Genomic DNA, 23,790 nt, shown 5'->3' on the forward strand with positions numbered 1-23,790 from the left:
ATCCGTCCTTCTCACGCCCTCCATCCCACACGCATTGTCGTTTGCCGCGACGCATTCATGTCGACCCAGAGCATGCAACACTCATCATTGAAATCATGATTTGACCGGGACGGGAAGGCGACACAGACGAAGCGACCTATCAGGCCTTGCCGCTTCAATGTGGACGCCGCAACCCGAGGAACCAACTTCAGCAGCTGCATCGCATTGAAGCGGGCTGACCGCCCCATCGCCTGACATGATCGCATCTATTTAAGCCGCGCTCCGACGCCATGGAGCGGGGCACCGAACATTACTCCTCGCTCACCCTCCATTCGTCTTTCCTTCTCTACCTCCTCTTCAAGCCAAGCTAGGGGCGATGCCTAAGTCCTGGTTCTCCGCGCCGATAGGCGGCCCTCGGGGGAACTCGTCGTCTGGCGGATCCTAGAGCCGCCGCCCTCGATCACGAGGGTCATTGGCATCCCCGACGACGGGCTCCTCCGGCAAGGAGGAGAGAGTCATCTCCCCCCGCAAGGAGGTGTGGTCCTTTAGCGACTACTCCACAAACGCTAGTCGCGACAAGGTCGTCGCGAGGGCTTCGACGGCCACGTCTTCAGTGGCTGCGGTGGCACTCCTCACGGCATAGCTTGAGCCGAAGTGGCTCCTCTGCGAGCGGCATGCCGCCGCCGGACAAGGCTGTCGCGGCCCTACGGCGCTGTTCAGCCCCTCGAGGGACCACCGTGACGACGACGATGACAACACCGACGAATACGGCGGTGCGGCAGGGCAGCGCGACCATGCGTACGACGTGACCATCCGTTGTAGGGTTTAGTTTTTTTTCTAAATTTTTAATTGAACGCTGGAAATATAAAAAACTTTATGTAAATTATATCCAAACTTGAATGAAATCCATCCGGTTTCTATGATTTTTGCACCGTTGGTTCGAGTTATGATAAAAATACATGCGTTTAATGCTAAATGGTACCCTCCTACATCCGTATTATTTGTGGACTGGTTCCTTGAAAAAAAATTGCTAAAGAAAATTTACGGGCCCGAAATAAATACCGTCTAGTACTTTAGGAGTAGAAAACATTGAATGACAGCATATGTTGTGTTGGTCCCCTCTCCGTCTCCATCTCCCCGGTCATTTCATTTTCACTGCAGCATTCATGCATGCATCGTACTCCACCTAGAGCACACGCCCTAGTGTATTGCTAGTGTCTAGCGGTGGTGGAGGAGCCTCAAATTTATTTGCCTTTCCGTGCACACAACGCTCGATTTCCTTGCGTTGCGTTGCGTTGCGTTTGCGTGTGTACGGCAAGGTGAATTGATGAGCCTTGCCCTACCCTACCTGCTGTCACTTTTTCTTTCTTTACTTTCCGTTGAACAAGCAAGAGCAGAGCAGCAGCAGCAGCTCGCCCTTCACTTTCCCCCCGATCTCAATTTTCATCTCATCTCATCTCATCCCATCCACGCCAACGGAACGGACGGACCAATCTCTTAATTTCTTCTTCTTCGTCTTCTTCTTTCCGTGTCCGTCCACCATTGCTTGTTTCTTTCTTTCTTTTTTTCTATCCGCTCTGTCTTCTTCTTCTTCTCCTCCTCTTGGTGATAGTGACAATGTGGCTTGGGATCTCCAACTCCAACTCCAAGCAAGGGCAAGCACAAGGATCTGCAGCAGTGCTCGCCATAGTTTGCGTATGCACCATATCTTGCATGTCGATGCTGCCTCTCGCTGCAGCCACCATCCATCACGGTACAACTTCTTCTTCTTCTTCTTCTTGTTATATATGCTGTGCTCTGCATGTGCTTGGCTGATTCTTTTTCTTTGGGATGGGATGCCTTGTGCTGTGCAGAAGGAGGTGCACAAGGAAGTGGACGCGGAGGAGGGAGCCCAAACCCAGCCAACTCGCTGGTGGCGCTGGTGAACGCCGACCGAGCAGCGGCCAAGCTGCCCGCCCTCCCCACCACCAAGGGCCTCGGCTGCATGGCGCTGCAGTGCATCGCCCGCTGCCTCGCCCTCTCCCCCGCCACCGCCTGCGCCGCCCACGGCACGCTCTCGCCGCCCTGCCATCCGCCAGAGACGGACATCACGCAGGTCTACGCCGCCAACTGCGGGGTCGAGCTGCCCACCGTCGACGTCATCACCGGCCGCGTCCTAGGATGCAGCCAGAGCATCGATGAGGCCGGCGCCAACGCGACGGCGACGGTCCGCAGCAGGGAGCACGCGCAGGTGGGCGCCGGCGTCGACCGCGGCGTCTTCTGGTGCCTCCTCTTCAGCAGCGGCAGCCCCAACTCCACCTTCAAGCTCGAGGCCGCCGGCAGGGGCATCGGACAGGACCACGGCTGCTTCAGCGACCCCGACGTCGCCCTCTCCTCCTGCACCACCTCCAGCGCCGCCGCCCAACACCAAACAAGACGAGTCGCCGCCGGCTTCTTTGCTTCGACTCTGCTTCTTCGATTCCTGCTGCTATTCCTCCTTTAGCTCTAGCTCCAGTAAACTCTGTACCAACTGAATTATTATTAAGCTAGCAGAGACAGATAGATACTACTATTACTCTTGTAATTTTCCTATTCAAACAGTCAGTCAGTGATGATTTCTTTTCTTCCCACTCCCATTGTGATCATTTTTCAAAACATTTGGGATTCGTTTAAATTGGCCGCTGTGAATCCAAGATGCAAAGCACAAACAAACAAATGCAGTAACAAACAAACATTTGGGATTATTTCGAACCGCAATTTAACACCCCACCTGACCTTCCCGGGCCTCGCTGCTTCAATGCCAGAGCCAAGTCCCGAGGAACCAACTCCGACAGCTGCACCACATTGAAGCGGGCTATTTAAGCCACGCTCCGACGTCGTGGAGCAGAGCACCAGACCTTCCTCCCCTCTTCACCTCCTCGCATCTTTCCTTCTCTACATCCTCTCCGAGCCAAGCCAACGGCAATGCCGAAGTTCTGGTTCTCTGCGCTGGCATGCAGCCCCGACGGGAGCTCATTGTTTGGCAGATCGTGGAGCCGCCATCCTCGGTCAATTTTCATATACTTACTTGACAGGTTTATTTTGCTTGCTTGCCATATTAACTGTTTAATTGTGTCACTTGCCACTATACTTATTTGTCAGATTTATTATGATAACTTGCCACATTAATAGTTTAACCGCGTCAGTTGCTACTATACTTGCTTGTCGGATTTATTTTACTCGCTTGCCACATTAACAGTTTAACTATGTCATTTTCTACTATACTTGTTTGTCAGATTTATTTTACTTGTTTGCCACATTAACAGTTTAATCGTGCCATTTGCCACTATATTTATTTGTCGTATTTATTTTGCTTGCTTGTTTGCTTGTCACATTAACAGTTTAACCGTGTCATTTGCTACTATACTTACTTGTTGGATTTATTTTGCTTGCCATATTAACAGTTTAACCGTGTCATTTGCCACTATACTTACTTGTCGGATATATTTTTCTTGCTTCTCACATTAATAGTTTAAAGCGTGCCACTTGCCCCTATACTTACTTGTCAGATTTAGTGTACTCACGTAACATATTAAGAATTTGACCATTTCATTTGCCACTAGATTTACTTGTGGGATTTATTTTGCTTGCTTGCCATATTAATAGCTTAATTGTGTCAGTTGCAACTATACTTACTTGTCTGATTTATTGTCCTTACTTGCCATATTAAAATTTTAACCCTGCCACTTGCCATTATACTATGCTTATTTGCAACATTTACAATTACCATGTTGTTTTGACAATACCATTTTTTTCACGGACAACTACATATTGTTTTGATATAGTTACTTGGTTGTTTGGACAAGAATTGTCAAAAGATGTTGTTTTAATACAGCTACTACATTTTCTAAGAGCAACTATCAGATTATTTTGATATAGTTACCAGGTGTGTACAAAGTAATTGCCAAATAAAATCTTTAACATAGTTACCGAGCTTTTTAAAATATACTTACTAAAATTTCTATGAGGAATTGCCAAATTGTTCGACCCAACTACGTGATTGTTTATTTAATAGTTACCGACTTTTTTAGAACAATCGGATAGGTTGTTCAGAAAGAACTAAATTTGGTCACAAACAACTTGTGAGTCCTCTATTCTCTAATTTCTGCCGTATGTAATCCTTTGTGAGTAGGGTTCAAGGACAAAACTTGTTGACTATCTAGTTGTGTGATACTGCACATCTGTTTTGGAGTATAAAACACTTGAAAGAAAATTGTGCTCCTCAAAAACATTTGATGCAGTTACCATATACTCCCTCCGTTTCAAAATAATTGTCACACATTTAGTACTAAATTAGTATAAATTTTACAATAGATCAACGACACTGTATAAATTTTACACTAAATCAACGACACTGTATAAATTTTACACTAAATGAACGACAATTATTTTGGGATGGAGGAAGTAGTAGTTTGTAACCTCTACATTTTGTGAAAATTTACTTGTCAAAAAACTTATTCTTAAACCGGATATAACAACAAAGAGAGGAAGAAAGTGTGTGTCCTTAGCGTTAACATGCAACTTTAATACAGTAATTTGGATGTCCACGATACAGCGGGTTCTTGCACTGTAGTTGGGCTCTTGCAGTATTACTTTCTCTGTATCTGAATAATTATAGTTAAAAAATAACAATTGTAATTATTTAGATACAAAGAAAGTACTCCCTCCGTTTTAAAATATAAGTCTTTTTAGAGATTTCACTAGGAGACTACATACGGAGCAAAACGAATGAATCTACAGTCTAAAATATGTCTAAGTACATCCGTATGTAGTTTATAGTGTAATTTTTAAAATGTCTTATATTTAGAAACGAAGGGAGTATTATATTAGCACGTCCGTACTTTAAGGCTTTGTACCGTTCTACAGTTGAAAGTGCCGCACCACTTAATCATGCACCTATAAAAATCTGCCGTGTGCTGAATATAAAAATAGAAATAAAAGAAATAGTCATGGGTGGACAGCCCCGCATCAGATCCCGGCCATGCGCATGCTGCAAATTAGTTTTTTCTTTCTTTATTAGTGGATCCCCTAGTATTTGGGAATCTCTGATTGCAGAATTTATTTTAACTAGCAAAAGTGCTTGCAACGGGACAAAAAAATACCACACGTTTTTAATCTTTTTGTAATTATTTTGATTTATTAAAATAATAAGCTAACTAACTAATATAGTCAGTCCTGTCCTATTTTGTTGAGAAATCAACCCGTCCATTGTTAATTCCATCATGATGAGAAATTGAGCGGGACAAGCAAAGCAAAACAAAGAGACTACGTGAATTGATCAATGAAGTGCTGTCTTATTTCACTCATATGGTAGAGAATGTGGGATCAGATAACAAACTGAAGGTGGTGTTCCATTCTCTCTCTCTACAACAATGCAATCTTACATTCAATACATTTATTCATCAGCAAACAAATTCCCACAAAACAAAATTTCTTGCCCATGCTTGGCACACGGTTGGAAGCATGGAGAGGGGATCTCACCAGATGATGAGTTCCTGCCGGAGGAGGGGATACGATGAGGGGAGCAAGGGTTAGGCGCCTCTATCTGGTCATAAGGAGTCGCCGTTGCCGCGCCATAACCTCGGGGTTCCCCGTGTGAGCCATGGAGGCCCGCCTCCACCTGCAAGTACTTCGCTCCGCCGTGCCTTATCCGCGCGCCACCGTTGTTCTGCATCGAGCAGACCCATCATCCCAAGTCGCTATAGCTGTCGCGTTGATTTGATCCAGAAGGTGTGCTCGAGCGCCGAAACGAGGGCAACAAGCGGGCAGAGGTACGACCGCGGAGGCGGGTGGGTTGAGATCGACAACAGTGGTGATTGAGGTCGGCCGCGGCGGCGAGTGGTGTGACAGCGGCCTGGGCACAGGCCAGGGTGGACCAGGGTCGACGCGATGCGCTCGAGCGCCGCAACGGGGGCAGTGAGCGGGGAGAGGTACAACCGCGGAGGCGGGTGAGTTGAGATCGGCAGCGGTGATGGTTGAGGTTGGTCGCGGCGGCGAGTGGTGCGGCGGCGGCCTGGGCACAGGCCAGGGTGGCCCAGGGTCGACGGAATAATTTTTGCAGCGAATCGTTTTTTTCCTTTTGCGTTGCAGATAAATGATGGAGCGCGGGTTGAATAACAAAAATTACAGGACTTTTTTTGTAAAAATGCCATGGTGGGTTTTTCGACGAAAGCAATAGCCGCTTTATTATTATAATAGCAAAAGGGCCCGTGCGTTGCAACGGAAGAAAAAATACCACACGCTTGACACACGGTTGGAGGCATGGGGAGGGGATCTCATCAGATGATGAGTTCGTGCCGGAGGAGGGGATACGATGAGGGGAGCAAGGGTTAGGTGCCTCTATCTGGCCATAAGGAGTCGTCGTTGCCGCGCCATAACCTCGGAGTTCCCCGTGTGAGCCATGGAGGCCCGCCTCCACCTGCAAGTACTTCGCTCCGCCGCGCGTTATCCGCGTGCCGCCGCCGTTCTGCATCGAGCAGACGCATCATCCCAGTCACTGTAGCTGTCGCATTGATTTGATCAGAAGCTGTGCTCGAGCGCCGAAACGAGGGCATCAAGCGGGCAGAGGTACGACCGCGGAGGCGGGTGGGTTGAGATCGACAGCAGTGGTGGTTGAGGTCAGCCGCGGCGGCGAGTGGTGTGGCAGCGCCCTGGGCACAGGCCAGGGTGGACCAGGGTCGACGTGATGCGCTCGAGCGCCGCAACGGGGCAGTGAGCGGGGAGAGGTACGGCCGTGGAGGCGGGTGGGTTGAGATCGGCAGCGGTGGCGGTTGAGGTCGGCCGCGGCGGCGAGCACAGGCCAGGGTGGCCCGGGGTCGACGGGAGTAGGCGATGCGTACGGGTATAATTTTTGCAGCGAATCGTTTTTTTCCTTTTGCGTTGCAGATAAATGATAGAGCCTGGGTTGAATAACAAAAAATACAGGGTTTTAAAAAAAATGCCGCGGTGGGTTTTCCAACGAAAGCAATAGTCGCTTTATAATTAGGTATATAGATATATATAGATTTTTTATTCTCTTGTAAATGACATGTCTATTATTTCAAAATAAAATCATGTATCCGTTAAAAACCCATAAACTCCGTGAAAAAGAAAACGCGTACGGGCAAAAAGAAGAAAGAAACTACATACTGTCGACTCTCTTTGATTCAAGGCAGGACTCGGAGTCCTCATCATGAGACTAGAAATCAAAGCTTCTTCTACATTGTTGAGGTTGAGTCCTGTAAATCGATCTCCGCATCAATTGTTCGAGTCTGTTCCATGGATTTTGCAGTCGCCTCGCCGAGCGCCTGCCCGCCATGGGCCTTTCTTCCGAGGGACCTGCTCTTCCACATCTCCGGCTGCCTGCACGACGCCCGCGACTTCATACGCTTCAACGCCGTCTGCCAGCCGTGGCGCGACGCGGCGGCGCCGTTGACAGCCCGCCACCACAAGTTCCGGCCGTGGCTTGTCTCGCAACACCCCGATCGCCGCAAGCTCATGCATTCCCCGGTGTTCTACACCGGGAGGATCGTCTCTCCCAAGGCGGCTATGAGCGCCCACCCCATCTACGACTGCAACCTTCTCCAGGGGACGTCGTCCACCGATGCAACCGCCTGCGTGGCCGGACCGGACGGCTCATCCTTGCACCGCTTCACTACGCGTCCCCAGACGGCGCTCCAGGACCTCGCCACCGGAGCCGTCACCAGATTATTGCCTCCCTTTCCCGATGACAACCGTGGGATCGCGCGGTGTATGATTGAGGACAGCCCACGGCGTCGTGTACGGCGACGGCACAGTCTTTCTTTACAGCTTTTCCATGAAGCTGATCCCCGAAATGAGTATGACCACGTCCGTCTTCACGGCGGCCATCATGCATCCCGGTGACACGACATGGACGACGGTCATGCAAAAGAAGAGGATGGACCGGGGCGTCGTGGTCCAATACCTCCGCCGCATATCACGACGGGAAGGTCCTGGTGTGGATGGGCAAGGACTCTTGGTGCGTCTTGACGCCGGATTCAGCAGCCGACGCCGGCGACAAAGAAATGATCATGCTTGAGACGACGATTGAGACGCCCAAGGAAAGACGGTACATGCTTACCAGCAACTACGTCTTCGAGTCCCGCGGCGAGCTGCTGTGGGCGTCGGTCTTGCTCGAGTACGAATGGTTCCGTAAGAATTTGCGAGCCTCGTGGACCAGCGACTCCACCGTACCTGCCCTAGCGGTGATGGTGCATGCGCTAGAAGAAGAAGACTCGGACGACGGCAATGGCAAGATGCGGTGGGTGGAGAGAGACAGTCGAAGCTTGGATGATCGTGTCTTGTTCCTGGCCGGGGTTCCCATTTCCCAACGAGCTTTGCCGCGGATGCTACCGAGGAAGGCATGGACGGCGGGTGTGCCTACTTTGTCTCCCATCATGTCTTGTTTAGATACATCCTCATCGAGCATGAAATCAAACGTGTGGAGGCACCGCATATCGAAAATATTTCCCCGAATGCGCACATGTGGCTCCGGCCACAACCTGTAGTTGCTCCAATCCTGGGAATCCGAGAAATACTTGGCCTCCAACAAGACAACAGCAAGCCGTGAAATGAGTAATTAGGCGGATGTATTTGTGAAATATGGAATTTAGTACTAGCAACTGGATGAAATTTTGCTCAAAATTGCTTCTAGAGAGTTTCATCAGACTTGATATCAGTCAGCATTGAACATATTTTCTTTGCAATACGACGTGTCTTGTTTCTTGAGGTATATGTAAATATACGGAGTAATGGTTTTTTTTCTTGCTAGTATTCTCGAGGGGACGCACGAGACTGGCGACTACGGGGGCGACTGGGGCGACTGACGACTACGGGGGCTCCCAGGGCCCTGCCGTTCCATGATCGCCGCCGGCGACCGGGCGACGCCAGCACGACTGACCAACGCCAGGTCGGAGGTAGGTTCTGGGCCTTAGCCAACGACGTCGACGACGAACGAGAGGATGCGGTTCCGGATCAGCATCAGGTAAACTCCCCTACTCCATCAGACCTTGTATGCGAATCCTTGCAGCTAGGTTATACCGAGGAAAAAGTTGCACAGAATATAGCTTGCGTCGTTCCTTCATCCGATCACGCATGGTCTGGGCTGGGGGATCAAAATGACGACAAGGTAGAGGCACTTCGGCGTATCGTGCATCGACGAACTGCGGCATCCGCGATATGACCGTGGAAAGGCCCACTTCCAAAGGTACGACTACCGGCATTGACACTAGCTGATTTCATTCATTCTTGGAAGGCCGTCCCAGTCCGATGGAAGAATAATCGAGCTGGGTCGACGGTGCGTCCGCCGGCGGCGGCCTCGTCCCAGTCAGATCTCGGGATCCGTGAAAAAAGATGCATCGTTTGAATTCTTTGATAGGCCAAGATGGGCCATCAATTGAACTGCAAGGGCCTGACACAGCTGGGTATGAGGCCGAGTTGTGCTCGGTTCATAGCCCAGAAAATCTTGTTGTTCCCAGATCGGACTCTGTTACATACAAGGAAAAAACTGAACAAATAAAACTGGGAACCAGGGATCGCCAGCAGGAAACAGATCGTCTTTCTCGTTCGACGCCTGGTTTCCCTTCCAGATCGGGGCGAGCTCGCCGAGTGCCGGCGATTTCTTTGTCGGAGATCGAGGCCGCGCGTGGTGGTGCCCAGATGTCCATGAATCCTACCTATGAACCTATGCAACCTGCAGCGACGCAGAATTCAGGGACAGGGCCTGTTCCACCAATACAACGTCCTGCAGATGGGGATCGTTCTCTTCCGGCTGCAGGAAAAGAGAGCCAAGGACGTGGCACTGGACCAGCTAAACCTGTACGAGGTATAGGGTATAACCGAGGTGGTGGTGGCTACCAGGGATTTAGGAATTCTGGACAGCATTGGAACGAGAACTACAACGGTCAAGGTGGTGGCCGTGGACAGTGGAACGCGGGGGGGGGGGGGGGGGCAGGGGGGTGCTAATCAGTGGCACCGACCCTTCCAACCTCCGGAAGGAAATTTTGTCGAAGGTGCTAGAGGTTCGAACTTTCGCCAGCGTGGGGGTGATGGACTCCGCACTTTCGGGCGAAACAATTTGTTCCCGAAGTGGAAGGAGGTTGCACAAGCGACAAATGATGGGGGTCCAGGTAATACTTCCAATGCTGCAGAGATTATTCCACCTAACTCGGCTGAAGATAGAGATACCGCACGTGTCAATAAAGCAGCTCGAAAGAAGAAAAAATTGACGTGTTACAGGTGTGGAGTTTCTGGACATTTTGTGGTAGATTGTACTACTGAGATATGTGATATTTGTCAGAAACCAGGACATGATGATGCTACATGTCCCCTACTTTCAGCTCCCAAACCAGTAATTAATATCTATGGTGTATGTCAAAGTAAGCTTATGTTCTTTGAGACACCAGGATCCTCATCAGCTCTAGTTCCGCCTCGCCTTGAGAGTTCAAGAACGGGACTCGTAAAGGTCACAAACGGAACACTGACTGCAGAACAAATCTCCCAACAGCTGAGAAGGCTTGTGTCTGAGACATATCAATGGGCACCAGATAAGATAGATGACCAGAGTTTTCAAGTAGAGTTTCCAAGAAGAGAGGATCTTCAACGGTTGCTTGCATTCGGGGTCAGTAAGGTGAGTGATAGCAAATGCTTACTTGAGTTTGAGGAGTGTAAAAAGCCGGAACCACAGGGTACACGGTTACAAAAGGTTTGGATTAGATTTTCAGGCGTTCCAGAGATTCTTCTTAAGGACTTCCTAATTGTATGGAGTCTTGGGTGTTTGATTGGTAAGACAGATAAGGTGGATATGCCATTTACTCGAAAAAGGGGTATAGCCAGAGTGCGTGTGATGGTCCTTGATGTTGAGTACATACCGGACTATGCACCGTGGTCTTATGATGGAGTTCATTATGAGCTTGATGTAGAAGTCGAGAAGGAGGCCCAACAACAATTACATGACGGTGATGTTAAAATGGCAGATGCTGATGATCGAGATAAGGACCGGGGTGGTGCCGAGGAGGATCAGTCCGACAAGTCTAATCACAACGCAGAACCACCATCGTCCTCTGCTAAGGATAAAACACCTAACAGCGTAGGTACTCCGTCTTCTTCAGTTTCACCTATGGCTACCTTACGGCTTGGATCTTTTGAGATGCCTAAGCCTACTAGCTTATGGGCGGAAGCGTGCGTGGAGGAGGAAATATTGCCCGGCATAGACGAAGAAATATCACGGGAGGAAAAAAATACCTCCCCTTTATTGCGTTTGTCACACATGGAGGGGGTGGCCAGGACAATCAGCTCAACTAATCTTTGCAACAACGACGACAATCATCTCAAGCAGGCAGCGTCGACTAAGATATATAATCAGATGGTGCACCAGGGGGACATGCAAGTTACAAGCCATAATGATGTGAAGGCTGAGACTAAAGACATAACAAGTACAAACAGCAAAGTAAGTGCTAATTTTTCTGTTGGTCATCAGGTTGGGGACGAGAGTGACATGGAATCCATGAAGCAATTTACTACCACGGCTGGGTCAAGTGGCAACATCAGCAAAGCAAGTGCTGATTCTTCTGTTATACCGGCTGGAGGAAAACCAGCGTCTAATGCTTCCATGCTTAAACAGAAGCCGCAAGGTACCACTCTACAAATACCGGGACAGGTTCTGCAACCTTCATCTCAGCAGGATGTTGCTGCTGACTTTAAGGCGACAGGACGAGAACACACAACTATATCTCCAGACGATGTGATATCTTTTGGAGGAATTCCAGATCCTACTACCGAAGAACTACGGTTCAGTCAACGTATCCAGGAGCAGCCGGATGCCGATGACATGTTACTAGCGTGTGCCTCGAGGGCAGCAAAGCTTCGAGACGTCGAGGCAGCTATAGGTATGCAAATTAATCATACTGCTTCAATACTTCATTTTACAGAATCAGAGATTGTACAAAATGCTAGTAACATAGGAATTACTATGGGTTCATCTAGCAAACAATTAGCTAAAACCATTAATGATATTTTGGATTTAGAAATGGATAGAACTATAGAGTTTATTCAAAATCTAGCAGCGGTAAAGCTTATGGATGATAAAGAAGTTAATGAATTAGGAGGATTAGAATTACAAAAGGTATGTCAAAGTTTACTACACTTAGAAGGAGAGGAAGAGGAGGTGGATGGTTCGGAATTGGAGGGGTATACGGCCTCTTTATTTCCTTGTACACATTCACCAACAATTAACCAACAAGGTACAACTCAAATTATTCAGGAAAAAACAAAGAGACCTTGGAAAAGGAAGGTTTTTCCCAAATCGGCGGTTAGGAGAAGTGCTAGAGTGAAACAAAAGAAAAAAATTCCATGATGATTTATGAAAGGAATATTCTGGAATAGCAGAGGTCTAGCAGACTTGGCTAAAATAAGGTTCCTTAGAGACACATCGCTCGAATATAAACTAGATTTTATGGCTCTACACGAAACTGGTAGAGATAATTTCACATCCCAATTTTTAAATGCTTTATCAGGAGGGGTTGACTTTGATTGTCACTGTTTGCCACCAAGGGGTAGATCTGGTGGAATCTCACTTGGTGTCAAATGTGAGACGTTGGAGGTGATGAGTGTGGTTTACGGTGAGTTTACCGTCAAGTTTCGTGTGAGATCGAAACTTGATGGTTTCAAATGGGCTTTGGTGGCCGTATATGGTGCGGCGCAACCAGAACTAAAACCTCATTTCCTTGCTGATCTAGTAAGAATTTGTGGAGAAGAAACAATCCCAATTATGGTGGGGGGAGATTTTAATATAATCAGGAGGTCTGAGGAAAAAAATAACGATAATTATGATGAAAGGTGGTCACTTATGTTCAACATGGTTATTGAGAGTCTTGATCTGAGGGAGATTGAACTCTCAGGTAGGCAATTTACATGGGCGAACTCCCTACCGGTACCAACGTATGAGAAGTTGGACCGAGTACTAACTACTGTCGACTGGGAACAGAAGTATTCCTTAGTCACAGTACGAGCATTACAAAGAGCCATCTCAGATCACGCACCTCTCATGGTTGACTCAGGGGAGGCCAACCATGTAGGTAATAAAAGTGTCTTCTCATTTGAATTAAGTTGGTTCGAACGAGAAGGCTTCATGGATCTCATAGCTCAGGAATGGGTTAGAAACTTGGGCAGATCTACAAATATTGATAGATGGCAGAACAAAATAAGACATCTACGCCAATTTCTAAGAGGATGGGCGAAAAATCAGAGTGGTATTTATAAAATAGAAAAAGAAATATTGACTCGCCTGATTGATGAATTAGATGTCAAAGCTGAGTCCACGCAGTTAAATAGGTCAGATAGGAATAATAAGATTAATGCTGAAAAAGAATTGCAAAAATTGTTAAGAGAAGAGGAAATGAAATGGGCACAAAGAGCTAAAGTGACCAAGGTAGTTCATGGAGATGATAATACCAAATTCTTTCATATGATTGCAAATGGCAAACATAGAAAGAAAAAAATAATCCAACTTGAGCAAGATGAAGGAACAATAGTAGGTCATGAAAACTTAAAACTATACATATCTGAATATTACAAGAGACTATTTGGACCTTCACAAGAGACGTTGGTCTCACTGGATGAAAGTTCCAATCATGACATACCTCAACTTAATGCAGATGAGAATGAGGTCTTATCTGCTCCCTTTACAGAGAAGGAGGTTTACGATTCAATAGCACAGATGAAACATAATAAGGCTCCGGGACCAGATGGGTTCCCAGCAGAATTTTATAAAAAGTGTTGGCATATTATTAAAGGTGATCTCATGCCTATGTTTCAGGATTTATTCGAGGGTCATTTGCAGCTTTTCCACCTTAATTTTGGAACAATTACGTTGTTGCCAAAAAGGGTGGAAGCCATACGCACTGAACAGTTTAGACCAATTTGTCTGCTCAATGTGAGTTTCAAAATTTTCACAAAGGTTGGCACAAATAGACCGACGAAGATAGCACATTCAGTAGTCCAACCGACTCAGAGTGCGTTTATGCCTGGGAGACATATCCTTGAGGGGGTTGTCGTTCTTCATGAAACGTTACACGAAATCCATACAAAGAAATTAGACGGAATTGTCTTTAAAGTAGATTTCGAAAAGGCTTACGATAAGGTAAAATGGTCATTTCTTCAACAGGCCTTACGAATGAAAGGTTTCAATGAAAGATGGAGAAATCAGATTGATGCTTTCATACAGAAAGGGAGTGTAGGACTTAAAGTAAATGATGACATAGGTCATTATTTTCAAACTCATAAGGGATTAAGACAGGGGGACTCAATGTCTCCTGCATTATTCAACATAGTTGCCGATATGTTGACAATAATTATTGCGCGAGCCAAAGATAAGGATCAAGTTGGAGGACTCATTCCACACCTTGCAGATGGTGGTGTATCTATATTACAATATGCGGATGATACAATTCTATTTATGGAACACGATATGGCTAAAGCAAGGAACATGCAATTATTATTGTGCCTATTTGAACAACTATCGGGGCTCAAAATTAATTTTAACAAAAGCGAAATCTTATGCTTTGGAAAGGCAAAAGAGGAGCAACAAGCTTATAGGCAGTTATTTGGTTGTGAACTGGGATCACTTCCGTTTAGCTATCTCGGGATCCCTATTCATCATAGGCGTCTGACAAATAAAGAATGGAAATGTATCGAAGAAAGATTTGAGAAAAAATTAAGTTGCTGGAAGGGCAAACTTATGTCATATGGAGGGAGGCTTGTATTAATTAACTCCGTGTTAACAAGCTTACCTATGTTCTTACTGTCTTTCTTTGAAATACCTGTAGGGGTTCGAAAAAGACTAGACTTTTACAGATCTCGTTTCTTCTGGCAAAGTGATGAAGCTAGGAAGAAATACATATTAGCTTGGTGGGATATTATATGTACTCCCAAAGATCAGGGGGGTTTGGGCATCGAGAATTTGGAAGTGAAAAACAAGTGCTTGCTTAGCAAATGGTTATATAGGTTATCCACAGAATCTGAAGGAATGTGGATTCAAATACTCCAAAACAAGTACCTGAATTCTAAAACTTTAGCTTTGGTTACAGCTAGACCAAATGATTCCCCCTTTTGGAAAGGGCTAATGAAGATAAAGATGAATTTTTTCAATAGGGTCAAATTTATACTTGGTAATGGGGCCTCAACAAGGTTCTCGGAAGATACTTGGCTTGGGTACACACCACTTGCAATTCAATACCCTATGCTATACAATATAGTACAACGTAAAGAGGAGTATGTATCCACGGTACTACAATCTATACCCCTTAATATGCAGTTCAGGCGTGCTTTAGTAGGAGCTCGTTGGGATGCATGGTTGCATTTGGTTGAAAGAATCATGCACGTGCACTTATCTGAACAATCAGATACTATTAAGTGGACTTTAACTAAGAATGGCGTATTCTCAGTAAAGTCCATGTATGCACATCTGATAAATACCGGAATCATAGCTAGATCATTACCTATTTGGAAGATTAAGGTGCCCCTTAGAATTAAATTTTTTATGTGGTTTGTACACAAAGGGGTCATACTAACCAAAGATAACTTACTTAAGCGCAGTTGGAGAGGAAGGACTAACTGTTGTTTTTGTGAGCAAAATGAAACAATAAGACACCTTTTCATAGAATGTCCTCTTGCAAAATTATTATGGAGAACTATTCAAATAGCTTTTAATATTAGCCCTCCTACATGTATGGGTTCAATATTTACAACGTGGCTTAATGGAGTTGACGTTAAGATATCAAAACTTATCGGAATTGGGATATGTGCTTTGTTTTGGGCTATATGGAATACCAGGAATGATATGATCTTTAATGGCAAGAACTTCAACAATTTTTTGCAGGTTATATACAGAGCAACGTCTTGGATCCGTACGTGATCATTACTCAGTCTTGCGGAGTACAGGGATCTTATGGATATTGGGTGCAACCGATGGAAGATGGCCGCACGGGTTATCTTCAACCGATTTGGATGGCGTGCTAATAATAGACTAGATGTATAGGCATCGTATATTCTAATTTTAGATACGCCGGATGTGGCAACTGTTTACTATTTCCTTCTTCCTTTCTTTTGCACTTTGGGCTGTTCGAGCTCTGTGGACTTATGATACTATTTTATTTATCTTTAATAATATGGTTGCATGCATCGATTGATGCAGAGGCCGGAGGCTCGTTTCCTCCTTGTAAAAAAAATGAACAGTAATGATACATCACCTCTATTAGTTAATAGCTACAACTCATTATATAATTTTCACTTTCTTTTTGTACGCTTTGAATTTATAGTTTTTAAGCTTACATTCGCTTTCCATTAGTTTTAGATTTTTTTATAACAACTATTTATTTATATTTTGGCAATGTTTATGTGTTGAAGAGGCGCAATGGTTACAATAGCCGAGACTAGAACGATGTGTATAAGTGCCTTCGGAAAAGTGGAGATGGAGGTATTGACCCCCTGCCTCTTAAATGCATTCCAAGTGCTTTACCATTTGAACTACATCCCCTTACATACCAGCTTTATAGAGTATATTATTTCCTAATTACCAAATCTAATGAATTACATCTTTAAGCAGGATGATCTTTTTTACAGACGTTTAAACATGAGAGGATAGAAGATAGTGCTTCCCAGCCAAATAAAAAGGATCCACAAGTCGTTGCCCCGGTCATTCAATCAAGGTCAACTCTTCCAACTCTACATATTTTGCAATACAGATACATAATCGATGAGTACACATGAGGGGAATATGGAGCTTAGATCTGTCTCTCTTGATATCCTCCTCCTTTCATTAGGACTAGATAGCTTGTCGTAATATTATTAGCATACATGATTCTATATGATCCACAATAAAAGTAAATCACTGTTATCGCCCCTCCTTCACCGGACCCGAGCAAAAATTCTTGTAATAGACACTCGTGAAGTCATCGTACTAGGGCCTCATTGGACGAGCGCACCATAACATAAATCATTTTTGTTGGATATAATATAGATTGAAAGGATCAAACCGATAGACACACGAACGAAGATTGAAGCCAAGCAGATCCATTGAAAACCGGCATCGACCAAATATTGTGAGATCCACCGAAACATCGCCACAACCCTCTAACGACGCTAGACGCATCACCGGGATGGTGGTATACGGGAAGAACATTATTCTTTCTTTAGGAAGCTGTCGTCACCTCGCCTTCTTGAAAAGGACACAAACCCTATATAAACTAAAAAAACACCTAATACGACGCAGGAACCCTCCTATCGGCAAGGGCAGGGTCCATCGTGCCTTCATGGCCATAGGGCCACCAGGGACAAGGCAGATCGGCGGCTGCACTGATGAAAAGCAGAGGTATTATAAGTTTTTCCCTTCTAGGAGGGGGCGGTGGGTGTGTCGTAACTCTGATGCATTTTTTTCTTGAAATCAGCAAACAGTTAGTTATTTATAAAAAAATAAAAGTAGGCCATGATGTGAATAAATTCTAAAAAATAAAGAAATGTTGGGAGTAACATAGGACTCGTGCACCACATTGATGGATGCCACATATCTTATCTAAAAAAAAATCTTACTTTAACATTAAATTGTTTGAACTCATCCAAAAAAGTATTATTTTCCTAAAAATCATGATCTGGTTTGATTTTCAAATGAATTATATATAACTTATGGAACTTTCAGAAGTTATGTGGTATATTTTTTGAGGGATATAGGTGATATGTTTTCCCAAAAAATGGTCTTATTTGTATTATCGTCATTTTCTCCTCCATAAACTACTAGGAAATTTTGAATTCTATTTAATTTAAACTAGGATCTTAAAATCACACTACTTTCAATGATTCAAATTGTAGTTTCCAAAAATGTAAACCATATTTCATATACGTGCCAGGCTTCTCGTGTTGAGATAAACTGTGGAAGGAAAACATATCTAATATAAAGTGTAGTCCACAAAAAAGAAAAAAACATGTACATACGGACTGAAAGAGGAAAGAAGGAAAATCAACTTAAACTCGGTCCTATTGTCAAAAAAAAAAAGGTTGAACTTGGTCCTCACGAGTCCTGAATCGTGATGACTCTTAAATAAATCGACCTGCTTTGCTCGATTCTGTTCCATGGAGTCCACCATCTTTGAGATCCGAGTTAAAGTTCATGGATGACAATCAAGTCTGGGACTTGGTTGATCCGCCGCCTGACGTAATTGCCATTGGTTGCAAGTGGGTCTTTAAAAACAAAACCAATGTTGATGGAAATGTTCAGATCCATAAAGCTCGGCTTGTCGGTAAAAATTATGGACAAGTTCAAGGAATTGACTACGACGAGACCTACTCGTCGGTAGCGATGCTTAACTCGGTTAGGATCATACTAGCTATAGCTACATATTTTGATTATGAGATATTACAGATGGATGTGAAAATGGCTTTCCTTCATGGAAATTTACAAGAGGATGTATACATGATACAACCTGAAGGCTTTGTCCATCCAAATAATGTTAGTAAAGTATGCAGTCTCAAGAGATCCATTTATGAATTGAAGCAAGCAGCTCGGAGATGGAATATTCGTTTTGATGAAGTCATCATTGAATTTGGATTCATCAAGAACGAACATGACTATTGTTTATACAAGAAATCTAGTGGGAGCTCGGTAGTATTTTTGATCCTGTATGTGGATGACATAGTGCTGATCGGAACTGATGTTCCGATGCTAAACTCAGTCAAGGAATCATTGAATGGAAATTTTCAAAGAAAGACCTTGGAAAAGCAGTGTACATTTTAGACATCAAGATTTATAGAGATAGACCAAGAAGGCTTCTCGGCTTAAGTCAGAGCACGTACATAGACAAAGTGTTGAAGCGGTTCAACATGAGGGAGGCTAAGAAAGGGTTCTTGCCCATCTCACATGGTATAAGGCCAAGCAATACTCAGAGTCCTATGACTTCTGATGAGTGAAACCAGATGAGTATGATTCCCTATGCTTCGACAATATGATACATCATGTATGTCATGCTATGTACTCGGCCTGATGTTGCCTATGCAATAAGCTTAACAAGCAAATACCAGGCTGACCCGGGTGAGAGTCACTCTACAGCGGTGCAAACTATCCTGAAGTACGTAAAAAGGACTAAATATATGTTCCAAGTTTATGGAGGTAAGGAGGAGATCTGCGTAAAGGGTTACGCTGATGCTAGTTTCCAAACCGACAGGGATGATTGTCGATCGCAAACTGGATTCGTGTATGTCATGAATGGAGGAGCAGTGAGCTGGACGAGTTCTAGGCAAGATATGTTGGGAAACGTTGCATGGGAAACAAATTTTTTCCTACGCACACGAACACCTATCATGGTGATGTTCATCTACGAGAGGAGATTAGATCTACGCACCCTTGTAGATCGCTAAGCGTGAAGCATTAAGAAACGCGGTTGATGTAGTGGTACAACTTCGTGATTCAAATCACCGTCGTCCCATGATCCGTTCCACGATCCGTTCCGATCTAGCGCCGAACGGACGGCACCTCCGCGTTCAGCACACGTACAACTCGATGCCGATCTCGGCCTTCTTGATCCAGCAAGAGAGACGGATAAGTAGATGAGTTCTCCGGCAGCGTGACAGCGCGCCGGTGTTGGTGATGATCTATTCTTGCAGGGCTCCGTCCGAGCTCTGCAGAAATCTAATCTAGAGGAAGAACTACGAGGTGTAGGTTTGAGTTGCACGTGGCAAAGTTGTGTCTCAAAATCCCTAAACCTCTAGTATATATAGGAGGAGGGGAGAGGCAGCCTTGGCGCACCAAGGAAACCCTCCTTGGGTCGGCCGAAGTGGGAGGGAGGAGTCCTTCTCCAATCCCACTTGGATTAGGACTCCTTCCTTATTTTCCCACCTCGTTTGAATTATCCACTTTTTCCTCATGGGCTTTTCTTGGATGACTTTGTCAGCCCATTATACCTTATTGTACATCCAATAAACCCACATGGACCCCTTGGGGCATGGTGGGCCCACCCAGTGGGCCCTCAGAACCCATTCGTCACTCCCGGTACACTGCCGGCAATGCCCGAAGACTGTCCGGAATCCAAACACCAACTTCCTATATATCCATATTCGTTTCCGGACCATTCCGGAAATCCTCGTGACATTCCTGATCTCATCCGGGACTCCGAACAACCTTCGGTCACCAACACATATAACTCAACTATACTAAAACATCATCGAACCTTAAGTGTGCCTGCGGGTTCGAGAACTATGTAGACATGATCCGAGACACTCCTCGGTCAATATCCAATAGCGGGACCTGGATGCCCATATGGTATTCCACATATTCTACGAAGATCTTATCGGTTGAACCTCTGTGCCAAGGATTCATATAATCCCGTATAACATTCCCTTTGTCCTTCGGTATGTTACTTGTCCGAGATTTGATCGTCGGTATCCGTATACCTCTTTCAATCTCATTACCAGCAAGTCTCTTTACTCGTTCCGTAATACAAGATCCCATGACTCACACTTGAGTCACATTGCTTGAAAGGCTTGTATGTGATGTTGTATTACCGAGTGGGCCCCGAGATACCTCTCCATCACACGGAGTGACAAATCCCAGTCTTGATCCATGCTAACTCAACGGACACCTTCGGAGATACGTGTAGAGCACTTTTATAGTCACCCAATAACGTTGTGACGTTTGATACACACAAGGTATTCCTCTGATGTCAGTGAGTTACATGATCTCATGGTCATAGGAATGAATACTTGACACGCAGAAAACAATATCAAAAAAATGACACGATCACATGCTACGTTCATAATTTGGGTCTTGTCCATCACATGATTCTCCTAACGATGTGATCCCGTTATAGAGTGACAACACTTGCCTATGGCCAGGAAACCTTGACCATCTTTGATCAACGAACTAGTCAACTAGAGGCTCACTAGGGACAGTGTGTTGTCTATGTATCCACACATGTATTTGAGTTTCCAATCAATACAATTCTAGCATAGATAATAAACAATTATTATGAACAAGGAAATATAAAAATAACTAATTTATTATTGCCTCTAGGGCATATTTCCAACAAGCATTGATACGTCTCCAACATATCTATAATTTTTGATGGTTTCATGCTATTATCTTGTCAAACTTTGGATGTTTTGCATGACTTTTATATATTTTTCGGGACTAACTTATTAACTCAGTGCCAAGTGCCAGTTCCTGTTTTTTCCATGTTTTTGACCCCTTTCAGAGGAGGATTTTGAACGGAGTCCAAATGGAATGAAACTGCCAAAAAGATTTTTTCCGAAACAGAAAAAGATCGGGAAGCCGGAGAATCAGGGCAGGGTGTGTGCAGGGACCCCACAAGCCCTCATGGTGCGGCCAGGGGGGGCCCGCGCCTCCCTGGCTTGTGGGATCCTTGGGCCACCTCTGCGCTAGGTTTTGCGCCTATATATTCCCTAAAATCCCAGAAAAAATGAGGAGATCATCGAAAGTACTTTTCCGCCGCCGCAAGCTTCTGTCTCCGCAAGATCCCATCTGGGGCACGTTCTGGTGCCCTGCCGGAGGGGGGATTCGGACACGGAGGGCTTCTTCATCAACACCATGACCTCTTCGATGATGCGTGAGTAGTTCACCATAGACCTACGGGTCCATAGCTAGTAGCTAGATGGCTTCTTTTCTCTCTTTGATCTTCAATACAAAGTTCTCCATGATCTTCATGGAGATCTATCCGATGTAATCTTCTTTTGCGGTGTGTTTGTCGAGATCCGATGAATTGTGGATTTATGATCAGATTATCTATGAATCTTATTTGAGTTTCTTCTGATCTCTCTTATGCATGATTTGATATCCTTGTAATTCTCTTCGAGTTGTGGGTTTTGTTGGGCCAACTAGATCTATGATTCTTGTAATGGGAGAAGTGCTTGGTTTTGGGTTCATACCGTGTGGTGACCTCACCCAGTGACAGGAGGCACTCATCGTGTTGTTGCCATCAAGGGTAAAAAGATGGGGTTTTCATCATTGATTTGAGATTATCCCTCTACATCATGTCATCTTGCTTAAAGCGTTACTCTGTTCGTCATGAACTCAATACACTAGATGCATGCTGGACAACGGTCGATTTGTGGAGTAATAGTAGTAGATGCAGAAAGTATCGGTCTACTTGTCTCGGACGTGATGCCTATATGTAAGATCATTGCCTTAGATATCGTCATGACTTTGCGCGGTTCTATCAATTGCTCGACAGTAATTTGTTCACCCACCATGATATTTGCTATTTTGAGAGAAGCCTCTAGTGAACACTATGGCCCCCGGGTCTACTTCACATCATATTTTCAGCCTTACACTTTTACTTCGTTGCACTTTCCGCCTTCAGATCTCACTTTGCAATCAATCTTGAAGGGATTGACAACCCTTCATAGCGTTGGGTGCAAGCTCTTTTGTGTTTGCGCAGGTACTCTGGACTTGACGCGATTCTCCTACTGGATTGATACCTTGGTTGTCAAACTGAGGGAAATACTTACTGCTCCTGTGCTGCATCACCCTTTCCTCTTCAAGGGGAAAACCAACGCAAGCTCAAGAGACGACAGAAGGATCTTTGGCACCATTGCCAGGGAAGGACTTTTGTTGCCGTAGCAGAAGGATTTCTGGCGCCGTTGCCGGGGAGGATCAAGTCAAGAACTCATCCAAGTAAGTGTCGCAAACTCATCTCTTGCATTTACTTTTTTTGCCTCTCGTTTTCCTCTCCCCACTTCCGAAAAACAAAATTTACAAAAAAATATTTGCCTTTTTCGTTTGCCTTTTTCGTTCGCCCTTTTCTTCTGCTTGCCTTTCCTTTGCTTGTGTGCCATGTGCCTTCAATACGGTTGCATCTTCGCTTTCTGAAAATCTAGTGATATGGATCCTCATCCACTTGCTAATCTCTTTAAGAGATCCAATTATGTTGATCCAACTGCTAGTGAGTTGAGTGCACTTGACTATCTTTATGGAGTTTTGCTTGAGATGCGTGAATCTAAAAATTGTGAGGAAGAAATTTATGAAGTGATTGACGAGGGCTGCTTGGATGAAAAGCATGATTGCAATGGTTTCACTATAAATTCTATTAGTGACAATCATGCTAAAAATATGCAAAACCCTAAGCTTGGGGATGCTAGTTTTGCTATGTCCACTACTTATTGCAATGATCATGAGTGGGGCGATGATTTTTCTTATGATCTTGAAAATTTGTTTAAGCCTCATGATGAATATGATGTTTGCAATATTATTGAAAGTGGGTTTGGAGAAGTCATGACTTTAGTTGATGATAATCCCACTATTTTTGAAGAGCGTCAACTTTGCATGCATGTGGATCATGAAAAGAATATCCTATGTGATAGTTACATTGTTGAATTTGAATATGATCCCACATGTAATTGCTATGAGAGAGGAAAATATTGTGGTAGAAACTTTAATGTTACCAAATTACCTCTCGTTATGTTGAGATTGCTATTGTCTCTTCCTTCTTCCTTGCATTTGGTAACTATTGGTTGTCTTGCCAATTTGTTTTCCTATAAAATGCCTATGCATAGGAAGTATGTTAGACTTATATGTGATTTTCACATGCTTCATGATGCTCTCGTTGTGCTTCAATTCTTGTCTTTTGTGTGAGCATCACTGAATTATCAATGCCTAGCTAAGGGCATTAAACGATAGCGCTTGTTGGGAGGCAACCCAATGAATTTATCTTTTTCTTTCTGTTTTGTTGCGTCCACACCATCACAATTCTGTTGTGATTGTGTTTTTTGTGTTTCTTTTTGTGTTTGAGCCAAGCA

The 23,790-nt window shown here is 44.8% G+C and overlaps 1 protein-coding gene across 1 annotated transcript; it reads left to right on the plus strand.

Moving 5' to 3' along the window:
* Positions 1 to 925: 925 nt before the first annotated feature.
* Positions 926 to 2,588, plus strand: LOC123402470. The gene is made up of 2 exons (XM_045096394.1): positions 926 to 1,732; positions 1,833 to 2,588. The coding sequence occupies exons 1-2, from the start codon at positions 1,597 to 1,599 to the stop codon at positions 2,459 to 2,461; spliced, it is 765 nt and encodes a 254-aa protein (XP_044952329.1). The 5' UTR covers positions 926 to 1,596; the 3' UTR covers positions 2,462 to 2,588.
* The last annotated feature ends 21,202 nt before the right edge of the window (positions 2,589 to 23,790 follow it).

Source organism: Hordeum vulgare, chromosome 6H, assembly GCF_904849725.1.
Source record: "Hordeum vulgare subsp. vulgare chromosome 6H, MorexV3_pseudomolecules_assembly, whole genome shotgun sequence".
In the NCBI taxonomy this organism is placed as follows: Eukaryota; Viridiplantae; Streptophyta; class Magnoliopsida; order Poales; family Poaceae; genus Hordeum; species Hordeum vulgare.

Coding starts and splice junctions, on each gene's coding strand:
- LOC123402470 (XM_045096394.1), top strand. CDS start 1,597: ATGTGGCTTGGGATCTCCAACTCCAACTCCAAGCAAGGGCAAGCACAA. Junction 1,733..1,832: donor TGCAGCCACCATCCATCACG/GTACAACTTCTT, acceptor TGTGCTGTGCAG/AAGGAGGTGCACAAGGAAGT.